The sequence below is a fragment of the Periophthalmus magnuspinnatus genome, chromosome 21, assembly GCF_009829125.3.
Source record: "Periophthalmus magnuspinnatus isolate fPerMag1 chromosome 21, fPerMag1.2.pri, whole genome shotgun sequence".
NCBI lineage: Eukaryota > Metazoa > Chordata > Actinopteri > Gobiiformes > Gobiidae > Periophthalmus > Periophthalmus magnuspinnatus.
The window spans coordinates 11830241-11852267 of NC_047146.1; the positions used below are offsets into that span (position 1 = coordinate 11830241).

Consider the following 22027-nt stretch of genomic DNA (forward strand, 5'->3'; position numbering starts at 1 on the left):
TTCTCAATGTTTTGTTACTCACTGCCAACAGCACAATGTCCAAGAACGATTGCTGCACAAGTATTGAGTGATAGTGGCAGAGCCAGTGGAGTCTCTGTAGCCCAGCTTTGACATGGCAAGCAAGACTTTTATGTTGTCTGTCAAAAATATGAAATAAATCAATGCTTGACAGCGTTACATAAAGAGCCTTTGTGTGGCAGTGTGCACTTTTGTCTAAAGGGAGTACAGAGTCAGGCTGGGGAACCAGAGCTGCTCTGAACAATGTGGGAACGCCAGGAGCAAAGTGCTTATGTTGTCTTTTCTACAGTCACTGCTGCGGCTGAGAGACTGCATCTGTACACACCATTTCATACAGTAACACCATCCATCATGCAGACAGCTGCACCCTCATCTGCTCTGCTTCTCTGTAAGACACTGCTTAACCTGATGCCTGTGGAGAAGAAACCCGGGTTAGGTTAGTGCAAAATTGTGTGTACATTTTACTACTAAACCACCTAGTATTAAATGACTGTTACAACCATACCAACCATACATCATTTCATTTTAAATGTCCTTTTGTTCCCTATTCGGTGTTAAATGTTGTTACAACCACACAAACATAATTTATTGAAATTAACTCATGTGAGTCAAACAGAATGTTTTGTTCCACAGAGACAGAAACAAAATCATTGGTTTGAGTTATTATTTTGATTCACTGTGTGATCTGTCAGTATTGTTCCAGCTAGTCAACTCTTTATGAGGAGGGCCAGGTGCAGGTGTCTCCAGGAGCCAGTGCGTCTGCCTGGGCTTTGATACTTCAGCCTGGGCTCTGCTAATCCAGAGCTCCAGCTCAGAGTGATCCAGGAGAGGATCAGCGTAGATGAGCTGCCCAGGCTGAACAAGTGGCTCTTTGAGGAGCCCTGTGCCAGTCAGATGGAGAGCTCCAGGCCTCAGCCGCAGGGGTTAACCTCTCCCACTGCCAAGCAAAATACTGCAAGAGGCTCGCAATTACACAGACAGGCAAAGGCCACACGCAATTTCCACAGCTATTTGCACAGTTAGAAGGCCCCCTCCAGACCCGCCAAGAATAGGCAGAATTAAGTTGGTCGAGAGGCAAGGTAGGCTTTTTAATACCCTTTGCCCTTCTGAAGATGTTAGACATCGACAAAGTATCCAATCACTGAGTTAGTTATAAAGTCTTCACAGAGAAACTCAAGGGCTTCTTACAAAGGGAACCTACTACAATAAAACTGATTAGAGTGTCCAGAGGCCTGAGACACTGTGGTGAGCTGCATATATGTCAAAATGAAGGGTTATATTTCATTGTTCCTATAAGAGAATTTGACCATCCTTACATTGTCAATTTGTGGTCTATAGTATTAAGTATTATAGACTATTACAGCAAAAATCCACTTGCCAAGAACCTCATAATATATTACATAACTCAGTATAAAATACTTTCAAGACTAGATAAGATAATTCAAGACTTATCTTGATATAATACTTATCTTGATATAATACTTATCTCAATACATGTTGATAAAAAGTGTTTTAAAGGTTAACTAAAAGGGATATTGTTGTGCTCAATAACAAAATACATTGAGATTTCACCCTGCAGCTTAAGGCTTAATGTACTAATCATGATCTAAGTGTATAACTTATAATGAATAAAATTTTTTTTTTAAGTATCATGATACAGCATCCCCATATCGATAAGCATAGTGCAAAGAAGTCCGTCACAATATATTGCCATATTGATAGTTTTTGTACAGCCCTACTGCAGAGCACTTTGCAGGTAGTAGTGGTGTGTTCATTTGAGGCTTTGGCATGTTGTATTACAGGAAGCTACAATTACATGGCCATCCAGTGCAGTTGGACTCTCCCCCTGCCTCACATGCAGCTTGCCTGAGAACAGTTAGTGGTGGCTGGGGCCGGTGCAGCGGTGCTCCCAGGGGACAGAGGAGGTGCAGGGGGCCTCACCCACACAGCTGCTCCACAGGTCCAGAGCCTGTCCAGAGCTCTGCAGAGCGCCCGGGGACATGCACCACTAATAACAACAACATCCAACATACAGGTCCGGGTCAGACCAAAGTGTGACCCCCCCATCACAGTGCTACAGCCTGGACAGGAGCCAGACTGGGCCTGGGCAGCCTGGGAGAGTGCTCCGGCTGTGGGTGGTGCATTCTCCAAGGGCTGCTTTCCCTTCCTGTGCCCCCTGACCAGGCCTGAGTGTGGGGGAAGGAGGGGTTAGCATGGGGGACACTTCTTCTCATACTCCACGTGTTATATTTGGACCCTCGGAGGTGGTGGGATCAGTAGATTTGAAAAGGACTGCGGAGGCTAGATGATAAATGATGGATGTCATACCTGGGAAGGATAATGTGCTGATGGTAAACTGTTCACTGTGGGAAAAATCACAACGAGGTGAAAGCATTTTGCCTCTCAGCACCTGCATTTGACTGTGGTTCACCCACACAGAAGCAGCCTGAGCAGAGAGGAGAGTGTCTTAAATGACAGAGTCCAGCACAAAGCAATATCTACCCAAGCATCACACACTGTTATGGATTTAATCTATTCGCTCCTAGAGCGAGATGTTTATCAGCCTACAGTGGAGGTATTTCAAGGACCCATGTAAAAGAAAGAACAATAAAGCATATGACATAACATTTAAATTGTAATAGGCCTAACTTTACTTACAGTGGGACAGTAGTCTAGTGCTGAATGAAAATATAATGCATTGTTAGAGTTGTTGATTTTTGTATATAATATAAACCATATAATAAATATAACAGTAACATTCACTTGGGTGCAGTGCGTTAAGTGACTTGCTCAAAGACACATCACTTGCGGGGATCAAATAGCCTTGCATTTCAAATCTGTTATAAGATATATGGCAAACTGGTGCATTAGCACTACACAGAACCTGCTCCGTGCATGTGCTCACTGAACAAACAGACTGAGGTCTTGTGGGTCGTCCAGTGGTACACTGGTGGGTTCTCACACTCTCCACTCAAAGGGGGAATACTTGGCCCTAATTAGCAGCGAGCATCTGGCAAATGTCAAAGTGTGTCTGTGTGGAGAATTCCTATTTACTTTGGGATCCTGGTTCAGCTGCAGAAAACTAGGAGAGCTTCAGAGAGTGCAGGGTCCTGGGAGTGTTTTGGTGCTGCATTCTGACTGACACATGTGTAATGCAATAGCACTCTTGTACACAGCTCAGGTTTGCCCAGCGTTTCTTCTAGCAGGTTGCACACCCCTCGACACCATATCAATTACTGTGTTTGTGAAAGAAAAACAGTCGCCGTATGGATTTGTATAATTCTGCTGCCACTCGCTACTGATTCGTCATCAGCACAAGAACAAAATCACACCTCTGTATAGTTTTTCATAGCTACGCTGTCCACATTTATTAGGCAAATCATGCTTGGTGAAAAGGATAATGTTACCTGTCTGTGCGCCCTCCAGACAAATAATATTTTACAAGCAATTTTCAAGGCAGAAGAGGAAGGAAGCATGCATAAGTAGGGCAAAGTGTGAAGAGGCAGAGAGAAAATATACAACACCAAGAGACCGAGAGGCAAAAGAGGTGAGATGTGAAGTCACTGCTGTAAAAGATACTCAGTGAAGATTTTGTGGGAACTTGGATTGTTGTTTCTTTGTAACCCACGGTAACTATATGACATTTCATCAGTCTTCTAATTTTGTAAAAATCCCAAAGTAGGGCTGGGCAATGTGACGATAAAATTCGATCATGATCTGCTATTTTGGTGATATTGTGAGTCTGTCGTTCTCTATTTAATGCAGCCACGCACTCCTATTGGTCAGCATCTGTCAGGCTCTAAGTGGATTTCAGTATGTCAGCTGAAGAAGATGGCTTCAACAAGGTAGTTCACTTTTAAACAGCACCTATTATGATCACTACTCACCAAAGACACGAGAGACACTTCCGTTGGCTGCTGGTCTACCAAACTTGTCAGCACTGGGTGTCTAAAGAAAAAAATATGTTTTGTAGTTAATTGAAAGATTTAAAATTTAGAATCTACTATTGTCCCATTATTCTTGATTATAACTCTCAAGATTACATGAATTATAAATCTAAATTGTTATGAATGGACTAGCTCTGTGTCTAACCAAATCTAACCTGTGTTTTCCTGATAAGACAGTTCACAACAGTTCACTCCACTCAATATAAACCTACAGAAGCCAGGCCGGTCGACATGATGGCTGGTCCGATGTCCACACTGACGAGATTACACAGTGGGCTTCCTGTGTCCTCTACCCGATACCATCTTGGACTGAGTTCTCGCTCCAAATCTCTCCCTTTCGACTCCACAGCGGCAGCCTCAGATAGCACCAATTACCGCTTAATGGGACTATTTTAATTGGAAAACTACATCTAGCGAAGCACATGTTCATCCAACGGTTCATTTGAGAGATTAATACCAGGCAGTCCCCGCGGTACGAGTCAGGGAGGCCATTCATGTGCAGATTACAAGACAAAAAGGCAGTCAGCGGTGTTTGCTGTTGACTAGAAATAACTTCACAATCTGGCCCTCCATGCTGCGCTGTACACTGCCACATAACGTCACCAATTCAAAGCCTTAATAATGATATTACACTTTTTAAACAGACACTTGTTTGTAAGCTCATTTACAACTCAGCTTCTTTTCTGTGTTTTTAAGTCACATGACAGTGAGTAAATTGAAACCAAAATGTCACAGCAGGCCCTGGTTTTTCATATTAATATGGAGTCTTACAAAGCATTAGGCTATTTGTATTTTCTAATTACATTTCAAAGCACATTATATATACACACTGTTTCTAGTTATTATAGATGCAGATTCCTGATTATATTGAGGTCCTGTACACGATGGTTTGGTAATTTAAGGTGGGTTCACACATCCTGTTCTAGTCAAGGTTTAGTCCGAATTTATTTAAGGTACAAATGTGAAAGCACTCTTAAAAATGTCACTGCTGGTTGTTACTTTGTTGTTCTCACTCAGCAAAATGCCTGTTAAAATGCAAATACAATAGCTGCAGTGTTCTAACTTTTTCTACAAATAGCTTCTTTTACCACACAATATGGTGCAAAGGTTATTTTACCGAACTAGTCTAGAAAAAAAAAGTAATTTGGGTACAGTGCCTTTAAATAGGCCAGGACGTAACTGAAAAATCCATAGAAATAGACCGGCCTGTATGTAATGAACGCTACTATGCTGGAGATTTTATATATATATATATATATATATATATATATATATATATATATATATATATATATATATATATATATATATATATATATATATATATATATATATATATATATATATATATATACACACACACACATATACATATACATATATATATACATATATATAAAGTTCAGACTTTTATTTAACTACTTTAATGCAACTTGTAGGATATTTCATCCTAGTAGAGATGAAATGTAATTTAGAACTGCACAAATCTCATTTTTGGCTTACCTCGTTGGAGTAGTCGTCATAAGACCCCTGCACGACCTTAACTCGAACTGCAATTAATAAAGGTCATACCTTTCAATCCATTGCGTCACTTTTACGATTCTGGCCAAAGATAGTTCATGTGGCCCGATTCAGATATCACATTTACCAGTACAACCATGCGCGCACTGGACTCTGAGGAATTGCGCGCTAAAACCATCAACAACAGCACACTTTCATCACGTCCTTCACTTGAGCAAATTACCATATCAGCGGCGAGATCTACAAGCTGCCCACAGAACCACAATCCCTGCTTTCTGACATACAATTAAAAGATGTCAAACTCGGGTCTCTTTTACACTGTTTTGGTGCTGGTTGTCAGCGTATCAAACAGTGTCTTAAAGAGGACTCCTTTAGCAAAGAAAGGCACTGGGGTTTGGTTCGTGACACTGAAGAGGGGCTATACTGACCTCGGGGTATGCGGACGGGCACAAAAGACACGGCAACGTAAGAAGAAAAGAAAAAGAAGGCAGTGCGTAGGTGCGCGGGAAGGGCAGGTGAGCGCACACTTGACTGGTGCGCTCTCCCATGGGAACTTACGGGCTTTAAGACGCTGGGACGGCTCCGGTCAGGTATCAGGTTCAGGCGGCCCTTCACAGCGGCCTGGGCCACTGTCCAAAACCCTGACAGCCCGGAGATGCACAGGCGCCATAAGGTAACACAGTAGCGCAAATGCCAACAGGTGAAACCGAATCTCGGAGTCCAGCCCAGTACAGTTGTAGACTGTAACTGCAGCCTGCTTCTGTGTACGCCATTATGTGCATGATTGAACATGCCAAAACAGGATGCAAAGCAGATCTACAGTGCAGTTAATATATTTTATTGTTCCCATTTGTTTTCAAGTAGTCCACATGTTATGAGTGAAACATACAAAGTAACACATTTGAATTATATCTTGGCCGTTTGTTAAGTTAATCAGTGAAATATAACTGCACAGAGTTTAGAGTTGATCTGCAGAAAGGGTATGTCATTGTGAGCCACCAGGCCACCTGACTTTAAAGGTCCTATATTACACAAAAAAAGGTTTAAGCCATGTTGTTACCGCCTCAAACACATACCTGGAGTTGTGTTTTGTTTCATTGCACTCTGCCTTTTGATGAAATTTTTTAAGTTAATAGCTACTTTTTATGTTTAGTTTTATTTCAGGGCTGAAATTGTCCAAATCATTCTAAGTGAAGGTGTGTAGAGTTTAAAAACACAGTGGAGCACTTCCTGTATTATCACATGACATCACAAGGTGGAACAGTGTTTTCTGTTTGAGAGAAGAACTCAGCCTAAATATGCAGGGTTTGTGTGTTAAACATGTAAATAAAACAAAACACATCACAAACATAACATAGATCAGAAAATTGTGAAATATGGGCCCTTTAAAAGCCAGGGAAATATGTAAAAAGAATGCAAAATGAGAATGGTAAGATGTCTTTAGTTTGATAGCGCACACTTGTAGATTTGACTAAAAACCCCTCCACCAAAGTCTCAAGAAAAGTCAAGCAGTGTCAAGCTTCAGGTAAAAAAAGGGGGGGGGGGGGGGGGGGTATTTGAGGTTTTTAACCTGACTGCAGACCAGATCATAGTGTCCCAGTATTTTAATTTTTTTGCGTAGGATTCTGGTTAGATTTTAGGCTATTTGTGTCTTCGCTGCTTTAATGAAAATGGTCTGAACCCTCTAATTGATAAATCTATAAAGGCAATGTGGTGCAGAAAAAGTAGCACTTTAATATAGCAACCATTTTGAATAGACTACACTAAAATTATTGTGTACAAATAAATGTGACTCAATCTTAGGAAAGGCTTTCATTTGTTGCCAAACCATTGCCTAAAACAAATGTGCAAATATCCAGGAAAAACTGTAAAGGTATATTCTCAGTTTCTTCTCAAAATTGATTCCATGTGTTTAACTTTTTATGTGGGTGGCCGGTGGTCACAAATCAGATACAGATCAGAATTTTGCATAGTGACCCCAGAGTGAACATTCAAATCTGAATTCATTTAACTTCTACATCTACCATGAGTGACAGCATAATTCACTGGTCATGTGGGATTATGGGGTTTTGGACACAAAATATAACAGAATTCAAAACATTCTACAGAAAACTCCACAATAAATGATTTTCTAATATTGACCTGTCTGGACAATCAGACCCAATTACATTTAAGCTCCCTCACATTTAACAATCGGGACTTTTCATTTGCTCTAATTCATAACTAATTGCCCAGGCTGTTTTAAGCGTCTCCACTGAGACAGGTGCACTGGGACTTCAAATCAGATCAGAAGAGACTGTGGTAACAAGAGAATTCAAAACATTCTGACAACTACTGGTTTGGCTTTTCTATTCAAAAACAGGGGGCTGCGATTCTAGTCGCTCAGAAACCTGACTACTATGATAGCATCATATTTACTCACTTAAGACTGATTTTATTAAAATGTCCTAGTTATATTTATATATATCTAGCAGTAAATACTCAGTAAAGCGGAGGCTGTGTAGTGTAATGCCAAATATGCACAGCAGAAAAGTAGAAAACTACAGTGAGATGAGGCCCCTTGTGGCCACAAGTGGATTCAATCAATCTGAATTAGAGATGTGAAGAGTTCCAAGGTTTTGTCTTGTTTCAAGTGGAGAGGAACAAAATTGAAAATTGACCTAGCAGCCTTCATTTAGTGACAATGTGCTAAAGTATCATAAAGTATGATGGATATTCATCACAGTTATCTGCACAAGCAGGGCAATACTGGGGCACAAAGGTTTTCAATTGGAAACTAGAATACTCATTAGTGCGACACTCAACATCAGTAGCAATCAGAAGTTGCATTAGCCATAAGAGGGGCAAAATTACATCTCACCAATACAGCACATACAACACATACTGGGAAATGAGTTAATCAGGTCAGCTTCAGTACAGTAGTCAGCAGTGCACTGAATGACAGAATAGATTTTTATTTCAACTGGACATGGGTTGCCGAAAGGTGACCAATAATGGGCAGTTATTCTCCATATGGGGTTCAACAGTGACCGCCCACCACTTGGTTCTAGAAGTAAATTTCTCATTCATTTTCCAGATTTTCTGGGGAAAAAAAAGTATTAAAACTTTAAAAGCTCACTTGAAGCTGTGTGGCAACTAATGGCCACAAAACCTATATTTAGGCGCAAGCGCCAGAAAAGGCAAAAGGCCCATTAGTATAAACGATGCTAATAGTAGTAAGTGAGCTGACAGGAAGTGAAGTGCCCATTTTCCTTGGGACCAACCCCCCTAGTTTTTACTCAGTGAACACTGGCGAAAACTCATGAAATTTTGCCAACTATTAAAACTTGCGCTTCTATACATTCAGGCCATTTCCAATTTACGAAAATAAAAAAATGGCTTGTCAGCGCCCTCACACACACAAAAAAATGACATTAGGGTATAGGAACAATGCCAAAAAATATACAAGTAGAATCATGACATTTGACCATGAATCTATTAAAATAACTGGACAGGGTATTCTTTGCTTAGAGCTGTCGCAAGCTGGATTAGTGGCCACGCAGTGGTACTACAATGAAAGAATCACTCCTGCTCAGAAAGGATTTTCCTAGTAGAGCGCAATCTTGTAATCACAGACTGCTTGTGTTTGCCTGACAGAGCACATACAGCTTTCACAAAGGTTGAATTTTGTGGCGATTTTTATCTATTTTCAGATCATAAACTTTTTCTCAGCTCAAAATCCATCTGTTGTCTTAAAAAAACACTGTCTAGGCCTGCTCTAAGCTCTAACCAAGCTCAAGCACTGATTGGTTAGAGCGGTCACATGGTACGACATGAACGAGCATGTGAACGATACAAATAACCCCAACTGTCATGAATGAGCCACAGGTTTAGAACGTGGTTCAGAAGTGCCCTGGAAGCATAAACATTATAATATTATAATTTGTCATTTATTCATTATTCCTTTGCCTCCTTTGTGGCCGCTCCGCTCAGTCTCATGGGGGGTAGCTCAAATGCGCATGGTCCATGGGCAGGACTGGATGTACCTAGCTGCTAAAGACTAAACTCACGACATGCGCCATTGAGCACGACCCATTGACTTCAGTGGGGGGCCATGTTTAGGCCCCGGGGCTTGCATTTGACACAGAAGTAGAATATGACATGACAAGTAAAAAAATATTACGGTATCACTGTCCACTCAACCAGGGGTCAGCCATATTGGATTAAACTTTGCTCAGCATGATTCAGCATTTTTTGTAAACATCCTACTTTTACGAACTCCTCCTAGGGCATTCACGGAAAAAGCTCTAGCCCTAAAGCATTTAAAAAAAAAAAGGAATCTACAAAAAATAAAATAAAATATATAGTTTTTCTAAATGTTCTGAAATTTTGCACAAAATTCAGTCTTTGCATCCTGATCACGAAAATGACAGCCATGCCAATGACTTTCGTGTAGCCGTAGCAATGACAGACTCTCCATGTTATTCTTATGAACATTCCATAATGGCTGATTTCACTCAACCTTTAATTGTTGGTGGACACCCTGACCATAGTAATAGATCCATGTCTGACCTTGAACAGAAACATTTTAAAAATGGGTGCAATAGCCCCTCTTAGGCAATTTCTATGGAACAATACAATTTTCTTTGTCAAAGACATAAAATTTGGTACACATATTCGTGACATGCTCTCAATCACAAAAATTCAATGACACCCACACCCACCTATCACTGTGTTTCCATGGTAACAAGTCAAAAATCTGTTCTTGCCAATGGGACGTCCTGACAAAATGTTTGCCGCAGCCAAACTAAATTTGGTACCCAGATGCATCAATGCTTTATTTTTATTTAAAATCTGTTTCTGAAACCATATTATAACATTTTGTAGAATTTTTTCGGTTTTGAATGTATTTGAGTGCATTAACACAATATTAGTTATCAAAGAGCTGGTTAGCCTCTTTTGTAGCTTTAAACTCTTAATATTTAAATTTTCTGAAAGGTCTATGTGGAAAATAAATGAGAACTTTACTCCCAGAACCAGAACAGGCTGCGCAGTGGGAAGAACAGTTGAGCGCCACAAGATAGCACCATATAGTTCAGATATGAAATACATAGCCTGCATCTAATACATGTGTATTTTGTAATACCAGAGCAACCATTTCACTATAAGCCCACAAAATATAATAAGCTTTAATCAAATGAATTGATACAAACAGTTTTTTTCTCAGACCAAAATGTTAAAATGTTTCAAGTCACTAGAGAATGTAACTGACTGAACATTCTCATGTCTTAAATACCTAAAATCATCATCTCATGTGTAATATACAAAACCAATTTATTTTCAGAAGTGCTTTGAAACATACACTTACACAGTTTTGAAAAGAACTTCCATGGTGTCCATATGAAAAACAGAATGGCAAAGCTGTAAATAACTGATGAAAGTGAACCTCATATGATGTGTTTAAAGACGTGGGTCATTTAGATGTGTGGCCGTTGGACTGACGGACTATCATCAGTAGACAACACGGCCTGACCCATCGATGAGACACTGACCAAGATGCTAAAATCAGCCGCACTCTTTGGTGACTACAGTGTCGTTCCAACTACTGTCTGTTGCTCTAAGAGGAGTGTGTTCAGGCCTGTGCAGCCAGCCTCTCGATGATCCTGCGGTAATCTCCCACCACCTCCTGGTAGCTCTTCTCCAGCTCCTCGTGCTGCACCTGAGTGTCCATCTGGCCCATGTGTGACACCAGCTCCTCTGGCCGCAAGCACTTCTTCATCTTCTCTAGCTCCCTCTGATTCTTCTTCACAGAGCCAACAAAAAGCACAGGATTACAGTTTATTCAAAGCTTGATTCAAAGTCCACTCAGAGCAAAGAGTATGATTCGTAAAACAACTTTTGCAATTTGTCTTCATCTAATTATATTGGAAAGAATCTACTCTTTTGGAAAGGCAAATTAATGTCAAAATGTATTTTGACTTGAATTAACTACATCTGTCCAATTTATTTCACTTCAAAATGTCTTAAGGCAAAGCAAATATTTTGTAGAATAATTTATACTCAAATTTCTCCTATTTTTGCTAACATTCCAAGACAGGAACACTATAGTCAGCTACATTCTAAGGTTTCCTGGTCATGGGAACCTTGAATCCGTCTTAAGAAACTGGATAAAGACAACGTGTCCTGAGCAATCTGCAGCCTGAATGAGCCTGCAGACAGTCACAAGGGATTTGGGTCTCAGAGAAGGCAGAGCTGAAGGAGAACTGCATAATCCCCCTCAGATTCACAGAGCACTGGCCTCCACTACTCCACTAACTACATGCTAAATCTCCTCGGGGAAGGAAAAATGGGCCGCATCTGGCCACCAGATCTTTCTCTGCCAGTCTCTCCACTTCCCTCCTCACCACACTGAGCCTTTCCCTGTCAGAATCTTCCTCTCGGAGACGTGTGGTTTCCCTGCTGACAGAGAATTCTCTAATGGCTGCTATGCAAAGTTTTGTGAGCAGCTCACTCTGAAAATGTCAGAAGCAAACAGGAAGCAGGGCATTATGGGAGAGATCTAGGCGGCGATTTCAATTGTCAAGTGTGGTGAGACAAAATCAGAATCAGTGTTTGATATTCTGCTCACCGAAGCCTGCTATACTAAACTCTGCTGCTGGGGCACAGCTACACAGTTGAAATAGTAGGAGCTTTTTGACAAAGTGCTTCAAACACTTTCATGAAAATCATTTCACCCAAAGAAATGCAAATGCTAACTAATGACATGTGTCTGAATAGAGGAAAGCTCCTGCGGGAGCACAACTGCAGACGCCTGGTGCGCTCCATTGTGGCTCCAACAATGAGCTCCAACATTAGTAATCTATCAATTTTCATGAAACTGAAGATCAATTCTGCCGCAGTTTTAAATAGTATCATCATAAACAGTAACAAAGAGAGCACAAGAGGACTTTTATGTATGCTGCACAGAACACACAGCCATAAACAGACTGCACTCAGAAAACAAAGGTAAAAAAATTAAGCCTGCTGGGCTATAGTTTAGAAGCAACAGAGACTATTGTCATTCGTCTGCAAATATGCGCTAGCTTTGTTATGAATTTACCTCAGATGACTCAGTAGTGTTACAGAAATGCCTCTCACCCTGTATGGTCCAAATAGCCTCTTCTTCACCTCCAGGCGATAATCCCGAGCCTGCTCCTCATCACTCATGTCTGTGGTTCTCAAACGTAGGATCTCATACACTCGCCTGGCATGTTTCTACAAAAATCAATGAAAGGAGCGGAATAATAAAATACCAATAGGCTGACTATATTACATTTTCAAAGTTGAAAAAAGTGCTGCAAAATCCACTACCTTGTTGACCTTCAGTTTGTCCCGAGCCTCTTTGACCATGTCTTCTGAAAAGCCAAGCTGCAGTTTGTCTGAAGCATATGATGGTAGACTCTGGCAAAGTTTGGTCAGCACATAGTCCCTCAACTTCACATAGTTCTCCGATGGGTCTTCAGCTGCAGGTAAGAAAAAAACCCAAATCTAAGCCGTCACAGTATCCAGAATCATCGTAGCTGTAATTCTTCAAGGATGCGATATGATATGTTTGAATTGATATATAGACTCACCTGTGATGTCTTGCACCTTGGGCAGGTTGCAGTAAAACCTATGCACTGACTCGAGAAGCTGGGCTCCATGTCCCTCTCCTTGGTATGGAGGCAGGATCAGCATTTGGCTGGTTAATCAACAGACGAACATGCAAATTTAGAACAAGAAACAAAACGGGTTTGTTCCCTCAAGACTTGTCACATTTGTGTGTCGTCTGAGCTGCTTTTTGTAGAACAAAACTCCTTTGATTGAAAGCAGAAAATAAAACATTGTTATGCTGATCTATCAAGACAACACATCAAATCCCATGCTTATCTATAAAGTTGTTTTCAGATACAAATCACCCTGGTTTCATAATGAAACAAAATCCGTTTGAATAGTTGGCTATATAAGCCAGTAATTTGGGCTCTTTGGGATGAGGATAAAGAAATGTATAATTTTCCACTCCTTTTTCATACAAAAGAATGGGAAGGCACGTGCTGCCCCGGCAATTACCTTACACGTGGTCTCGTTTTGTCTGGGTACACGTAGTAATTATAAGCTGTCATGTAGCCAACAGTAGCGTAGAGAGTCTCCCCATCTTTATTGTACTTTTCAAATCTGCAGAGAAAACACAAAGGCAAACAGGTCAATTACAGGCACACTCCCATGCAGTGTCCATTTTAGCCTGTGTTCTCGTGCCCAGCCCGCACCCCACTACACAAGCATGTTAGAGCAGCCAGGCCCGATTGGTACACCTGCTACAACCTGAATACATTATGCACTTAATTGGAGTACTGCAACTTAGAGGAAGAGAAGGGGCTGGAGGAGGGACTGAGCTCCTCCAAATCACTTCAGTCCATTTTGCCCATTGTCACTTTTAATAGGTGCCAGGGTAAAGAAAACACTGGCAGAGGCTCTTTTTACTGTTAAGACATTGTTCAGTGTTTCAAAAGACAACAGTATTCAATTCAGCTCTTGGCCCTGAAATTTTTGAAAAGGGCTTTTGGCACAAAGGAAGCTCTTGCCTGATCAACAATTCTCCAACAGTGGAAATATAATCAAACTGGCCTGGTAATTGGTCACAAGCGCCTCAAAGGGGGGCTTTGTTTTTCAATGACACAATAAAGGCTTTTGGGTGGAGGTGGTTGCAGGGGTGTGCGAATGTGTGGGGGGGATGATGTCAATTAAGGAGGGCACTCACATAAGAAAGAAGTCCCAATGATCGTCGTCAGCATCGATGAAGCTGGCCGTCTCTATGAACCACATGAGGAAGGTCTGCAGACGCTCATGGTACTCGTGGAATCCCGCACAAGTCATGTCAGCCTACAAGAAAACTGCTTAGTGCGGGTGGGGCTTTCAAACTTAAATATTTTTATGTACAGCTTAAAATTATGTTTTAATGTTATGTTATGTTATGTTATTGAAATGCATTTGACCCAAATGGGGCTAAAGTGATTAGGCAAGAGAACACCTTAAGTGAGAATACTTGCATCCAAAGTAGATAAAATAATAGTTTTTATTGAGTCTAAAAACATCTTCTCTCCGCACATTTTAGGAATCTGTACTGTCCTACTTATTTTTGTTACAGACATGCTATTTCCCAAGAACAGAAAAGTCAAAATTGTATTCTAAAATATGTCAAATAAAGTGGTAGCCCTGATAAAAAAAATACAGTTAAGATAAAAAAAACGGACCAAATGCAGAAGAACATGGTTCATTGTATATGGTACTGTAGAAATTCTAATGTTTATAACCTGCCATTGTATGGCAAGTTTCTTTGTGTTGGGCAATGGTTTATAAGTGTGTGTTTTATGTTGTATACAAGAAGAAAAAAAAAGAAAATACACAAAAGTCAAATATGAAAATCTCCAAATAAAATTAAAATGTAATATTTACTTAAGGCCAGTGTGCAAAAAAGCAATGTGCTATTGTCTGCATGTTATAGAGTTCAGGCGTTTGTGGCAATATGTAATCAATCATGTATAAACCTTGTAGATCTGGTATGTGAGCTCTCCTGCCTCCTCATTGTGCACTGTGTACGTGTGGAGAAGTGTGCCAAAAGGCTTAAAGTTGGCGTCTTTGTCCAACAGTGAGATGAAGTCATCAGTGTTGCTTGTGAAACCAGCAGGAATAATCTCCCTGATCTTTCCTTCGATGTCATCAGCCTGGAAAACACAAAGAAATCTATCACAAAAATGTAAACATTTAATCCTACAAATTCAGATGTAAAGAGTAATTATTGAAGACTCTTTTATGCAGTTTCATAGTGAAATGCAGTAGCTACAATTGCCTGTAAGTAATCTTAACTTTTAAATTCAAGTAGCAGCGACCGGAGCACCAAATCAGGAACAAGTATTTACGTATGACAAATGCACTATTAGAGTTCCTAGTACAGAAGCATTATCATTTGCTGTGAAATCAATTATTCTCCAGTATTTTGTGTCTCATCTGGAATACTTCCTCCAACTCTGCCAATGAACGCAGCAACACTAAAGTGCAAAAACAAAACAGCTCTTGCAAGCCATAACGGCAAGTCTATATGTTTATGTGCCAACAGAAAGAAAACCATTAGGCAATTAAAACTGTCAGCTGAGCAGAGCACAGCCCCCTCCCCCTTCCTGCTGAAAGACCACTTAAATCAGTACATTTACTACTTATGCTAAACCATGAATATGTGATGAAGCTACCACAATAAGGGATTTCTGCTCCTCACTGGGAAATAAAGTCGTATGAATTGATCTCAACTTAACAAACCTGGGGCATCCATAATAGAGGCCTCTCCTCTAATCCTGCCAAGTGAACCCAATCAAATGAATTTGCCCCTTTTTGGTTTTCAAAGAGCTCAGGAGACAAAGAGGCCCTACCCTTGGACTTTTTACTCGGTGCAACGTGTGGTTAGTTCAGCTGTAATGTTTGCATTGTATCCATTTCCACAAGGATTGACATGAGAACACTTGGCTAAGCAGCCCTTTCACACCATTTACATGTGTGATGGGCATTATGTCGGCACAGAGACCCTCACTGCTCAGCATTGAAAACTGGGAAATGAAGAAGGTCTGAGCAAAATGCACTACAAAAGGCTAATACAACATACTGCTAATTCCCCCCTTTCAGGCATCAGCTAATATCTAACTCCAAGTAATGCACCTGCAGCTGAATGCCTCTTAAGCATTGTAATTGTCCAGCCACATTTCTAAGGAACAAGGACCATACTTAAAGGCCATGGACAAACAAGTTCCTTTGTCCCTGGCACTCTCCTACATACTAGACGCTAAATTGCGCAGCTTTGCAGAATAGATGCCTCAGTTTGGCATCAATATAACTCAACAATGAACCTTTAGGACATTTTGTTAATGTCTTTGATTTTGAACAATATGCACAAAGGGAGTACAAACTATCTAATTTGTGGCTTAGGCATTATTTCGTCCTTTTAATCTAGACCAAAGGGATACTGCATTAATCATATTACCAACAAGAGAACTGCTATTTTCCAGTTTACAAGCTTTTCAAATCTGATTAACATAATACATGAAAATAAGAAAACACTTTTGTAGACTATAAATAATACACAGCAGCAGACATCAGTAGGGGACAGCAGGTCAGACTGTAAATCAGCATTGGAGCAGTCCGGCAGCACTGATTTGGCCTGATTTAAAGGGGAAAAGGTGAGCTGTGATGAGCAGCTGCATAAGCCTGTTTGTGTGTGTCTGTGGGCAGCTGCACCAATGTCAGTCCACTCTCAGACACATGCTCTTCAGAGGAGCCTGATCTCTGCTGCTCCTGCCTCTCCACCACTGCACCAGCTGCACTCAGTGCTCTAACAAGGTGAATACTCAGGGGTCAACATGCACCACTAAGTAGTGCATCACACTCTGAAAGCCATACTTTATTTCACCAATTGAAAATCAGCTAAAGTAAGAAGTATGCTACTTCCTTTACAACTTCAAATAAGAGTAAAGAGGTTGTTATTCAACTTTCTCCCCAAATCTAAAAGTGAAGTGATGCTTACCCTTGTCAAATGAGCCATTACAGTTGTATGGGGTTATTTTAACGGTACCTGTATCGGCCAAAAATATGGCTTTCCGTTCAGTTTTTAGTTTGTACCTGCTTCAGAAGTTGCAAAGTCACATTGTTCAGTCTACAACCTCCACCCAGGGCAGATGTTTGTGTGTTGAATCCTATGACCTTTATGATGCTTTGTTCCAATTGTGTAACCCACTGACTTGAATGAAAATCATTCAGATACCGGCTTTTTATATAATGTACTTTGTTGCCCAAAGGCCAATTCATACAGTCAAATTAACTGCATTACCCCATAAGAACAAAACATGCATTAGATACGTAAATATATTGTTTTTGAAGTAGAAAGCTTCAGCTGCCTTTACAGATATTCAATATCAAAGGACTTGATTGCAGATGACTTTAGCAACATTGCACTCCTGGAAATACATATATGAGATGTCCAACCGGGTCATATTACTCCTCCCGCTGATTCAATCACAGAAACCTCAAAAAATCAATGCCTGATGTTAGGACCTACGTAGCAAACCTTTTAAAAGTGTTCTCTTCCGACGGGGAGGAGTGGGATTAGTGTACCAGCACAGGGGGACCATGGGGGGGCTGAGATTTAGTCAAACAAAACAGGAGATTTCTTACTGGAATAATGTTGCCACCCTGTGAGTAGCTCTGAGTTACTCCAGTTAGTGCAGAAACATTATGGTTCCTATTGGCAGTCAATGCCTTTTAAAGAAGGTGTAATCACAAAGCCTTTCCAGTCTGGAAAAAGGCCTTTTGCAAAGTTACAGTCTGGATCAGTCCTCGTGCATCTAATGTGACTGTCCAATTTGTCAGTCACAGAAAGGTTCAAATAGATAACCTTTCTCACAATATGGTCATATACACGTACTTGTTCATAACATTGTATACAAAACATCTGCTATTTTGATATGTATTTAGCTGCATGCACACTGAAATTCCAGTTTGAATGATCATTCAGAAAATGAATTCATGAATTTCAAATCAATGCAAGGTTTACAATTAGAAAACGGCAAACATTGCACTGATTTGAAATGTGCACTCTGAACCAATCCAACAGTTTAAACAAATTGCAAATAGGTAGATGATGTCAGTAAGACAGAAAAGCAGGCAAAGAACTCCAAGGCAGCCCTGACGGTAACAACCCAGAAGTAGGCTTACCAGAGGGTAAAACCACTACAGTCATGTAAAATAAAATAAAGTCTTTTTAATTATTACTATCAAAAGACCCTTTGAGTTATTTACCTGCTTTTCCATCTAACAGGAGTCATCTGCCCGCTGTGTAACTATAATAATATAATAAAGAATCACTGTCACATCCAATGAAGCCCCCCAGCTTCTTTTTCAGGCCCTATGTGAGATATTTTTGAATAGTTTTTTTGCTGTATTTTAGACTTCATAATGCAATGGTACATCATTTTTAGAACATAAACAACTCACAATATTTATATTTATGTATGTGTAAAGCATAAAAATTAGTCTAAACAAATAAAGTAGAAATACACTGATCCAATAATGATAAAAAAAGAGAATATAAAACTTACCTCAACACAGTCAAACTTCTCTGTGACCTTGGATGAATATTTCACTTTGAAGAGGGTACTCAGGTTACCAGCAGTATAATAAAGCTGGATTTGAAGCCCTTTGTATCCAAAAGCAACCTCACTGCAAGGGAATTACATGCAACAATTAATTACATCACTAAAATTGGAAAACAATGAGACAGTTTTGTTAAAGTGGAGCTTGGGTTGAACGCACAGCAGAATGCTATTCATTTTCATTACACATATTAAATACACAGCCAGAACAAATGGATGTTTACAGTAGTTCTGGCCACTTGTTTGACTGTGATGCATTGTTTCCTTCACCACCACATCACTTGCAGTTTATGACAAATAGATTTAATCATTATGCAACAGTGTGATTGAGCTTCACTAGCAATTACGCTTGCTGAAATAATTAATGCCCCAATTACTAAGTTCTTTTTGAGCTGATTGCAGTGGGGGCAAAAATAACCAATCCTAGTTTTGACTCATTTGGAACTGCAATTTAGAACATAATCACAAGCTACACGGGCTACACAGCCACAGGTGTCAGCATCCTCAAAGCAGGGCTTAAACAGAAACTCTTAAATAGAAAGTCTATAAGATTCATATGATCATGAAACCAACACTCACATCTAGATAAGAAAGGGGCAACTCCAAAAGATCATCTATTTACACCAAATGACACATGCAAACCATTTATTCAGGTTTAAGACTAGCATATTGTTTGGGAAATGTGTATTTAATAGACTCACTCATCTCCAAATGTCTGGTGGCTGTACTCAGGGTGGAATGTTGTGCCATCATCTTCAATATCTTCAGGAAATCGAACTGAGAGAAATCATCAGTCAATATAATGTTATGTCATTGTTATCCTAAATATGTTGATATCACGTAATCTAAAATCCAACTATGTTAGCACTTGGAGGCTTGCTTTCAAATGTTAAGTGCAATATCAATAAATAGATTATCTTTGTTTCCTTTAATCCAATGTAATCTACAAGTTATTATTTGCAAAAGACCATAACATTTATTATAGGACAATGATACAGAGACATACCCAATTTTAGGCATACTGCTTCATTTGTGTCACACTTGTATTCAGCCAATTTCTTCTCCATAGCATTAACTCCTGTAAAAGGTAAAGAGGGTCAGATATTAGTGGCAATTTTCTTACAATGCAAATTAAAGTCGATATGATACATATTACATGTGTAATGTAATATGTGGGTCTATAGTAAGATCACTATGGATCACTGCATGTAATGTGTCAAAAAGATTGGTTAACTGCATGCCTTTCCTTTGCCACTCATCAAGACATCATGTTCAAATTATACAAAACATAAACATACTTACAGTAGGACAACGTTATCTTAACATTAAAATGGGCACACAGTGGGCTCCTTAAATGAGCTCTCGTATAATAATAACTATACTTGAATCTGATTGGATTGATTTTTGCTCACTGAAGTATTGTTTGTCTTAGGCACGTGCTATTATAACCCACACGATCACAGGTTTCTACTCAGGCACAGACGAGCAGAATTCGTAAATGTCAGCATTTGCACAGTGAAATAACAAATTCCTGAGCTTGAGATGCAAACCTTTCTCGTCTGTTATTCACAATGAGCCGACAGGCAGGCCAATGGTGCTGTGTTGTTAGCCTCAGAGTTAGCTTACTCGCTCTGATTGCACAGCGGTCAGACTATACGCGCCTTACCTCAGCGAAATTGACAGTGCGGAGCTAGCCCACAGAAAACGACAAACTGCATGTACAAAGAGGGGATTAAAATCACGTTTGGATACTTGCCCGCCATCTCAGCAACTCAGATTGCGTGTAGCGTAGCTTATCCCAAAAGACGCGCGGAAAACATCAACTTCCGGGTTTACGTACTTCCGCCAAAAGGGGACGTGTTTTCCTTTTTTTTGAATTTTATTATCGTGGAAATTTTTGTAATGTCCCATCACTCCAGATTAATTCCATGGATTTATTTAAAATACCATATGCAATAATACTTAAATGGGTACTTAATTCACTCATTTTATAGGTAAGATTTTTAGTAAAATATTAGGTCAAAATGTATTTATTTATTTATTTATTTATTTATTTATTTATTTATTTATTTATTTATTTATTTATTTATTTATTTATTTATTTATTTATTTATTTTGGTTTTTTTGTTTTGTTTTGTTTTTTTGTTTTACATCTTAGGTCAGATATTTGATCATATCCTTAGACTTATCAGGTCACATGTTTTGCTGACTACAGCCCTAGAATGCATGGTTTTCAATGTATTCAGTGTAAAGCTATAAATACCTTTGTAATTAAATTGGTAGATATCTACCATATTGTGGAACATTCAGGCAAGTCAGTAACATCTCCATGAAGACAAGCAGGTGGCAGACCCTCCACCAGAAAACTTACATAGTGCACCTTTAACTATATTTTAGTAAAATCAAATGAGTAGTCTGTGCATCGGAAATATAAATAGGCCAATTTCCTGCTTCAGGTACTTTGAAATCTGAGTCATGTAGTAAAGGATTCTAAAATGCCACAAGAAAATGATCTTAGCAAACTTTGATTCAGTGAGACACAAAACACATTTTTAGTCCCATTGGTGGGACCATCTGTATCATAAGGACATGAATGAAGAGAATGGGGTCAGTGGGGTTCAGTCATGCATGTATAAAATGTATTTTTTATATGTGGTTTTAGCTATACAGAAGGAAAATACAATGTAAAAGTAAACAGTCCCAGGCAGGCTGAAAAAAAACAAAAATCTTCTGTGCTTTCTGAGATTGTCACTGGTCTTAGAGATTCTAGCAAAGCTAATAAAATGTCCTCTGTTATACTTAAAGAAACTTTAGCATGCACTCTTACTGTTTTAAAAAAGTAGGCCTTTAAGTTATAATATATAAATATATAAGTATAAGTTATACCAACTTGTGGTAAGAGCACAAATACAAGTTTTTCTATACGGAAAGGCCATGCCTCATGTGCAGAACCAGTTTTCAGGGGGCCCTAAGCTGAATTTGTCTCTGGGGACCCGGCAGCGGATGCCTCCTGGCTCAGCTATTGGTGACATTTGACAACATTATGACTATGCTCTCATCACCTTGTATTAATATGACTAACATCAGACTGAAAACATTCAAAATGTCTCAATTACTATAGTCACAAGAACAGTAGACAAACATACACTGCCTGGCCAAAAAAAAGTCACCACCAAAAAAAAGGTCACACCCTCTGATATTTCATTGGACCGCGTTTAGCTTTGATAACGGCACACCTTTGCTGTGGTATTGTTTCGATAAGCTTCTGCAATGTCACAAGATTTATTTCCATCCAGTGTTGCATACATTTTTCACCTCTTGCATTGATGATGGTAGAGTCTGACGCTGCACAAA

At 39.7% G+C, this 22027-nt stretch overlaps 1 protein-coding gene across 1 annotated transcript; it reads right to left on the minus strand.

The window, feature by feature from the left end:
- Positions 1 to 7958: 7958 nt before the first annotated feature.
- Positions 7959 to 20520, minus strand: hat1 (histone acetyltransferase 1). Its single transcript, XM_033987269.2, has 11 exons — positions 20430 to 20520; positions 19680 to 19751; positions 19375 to 19450; positions 18620 to 18740; positions 15029 to 15205; positions 14242 to 14363; positions 13554 to 13658; positions 13079 to 13185; positions 12816 to 12967; positions 12603 to 12719; positions 7959 to 11268 (listed from the first exon to the last, which is right to left on the minus strand). The coding sequence occupies exons 1-11, from the start codon at positions 20434 to 20436 to the stop codon at positions 11098 to 11100; spliced, it is 1227 nt and encodes a 408-aa protein (XP_033843160.1). The 5' UTR covers positions 20437 to 20520; the 3' UTR covers positions 7959 to 11097.
- Positions 20521 to 22027: the final 1507 nt, after the last annotated feature.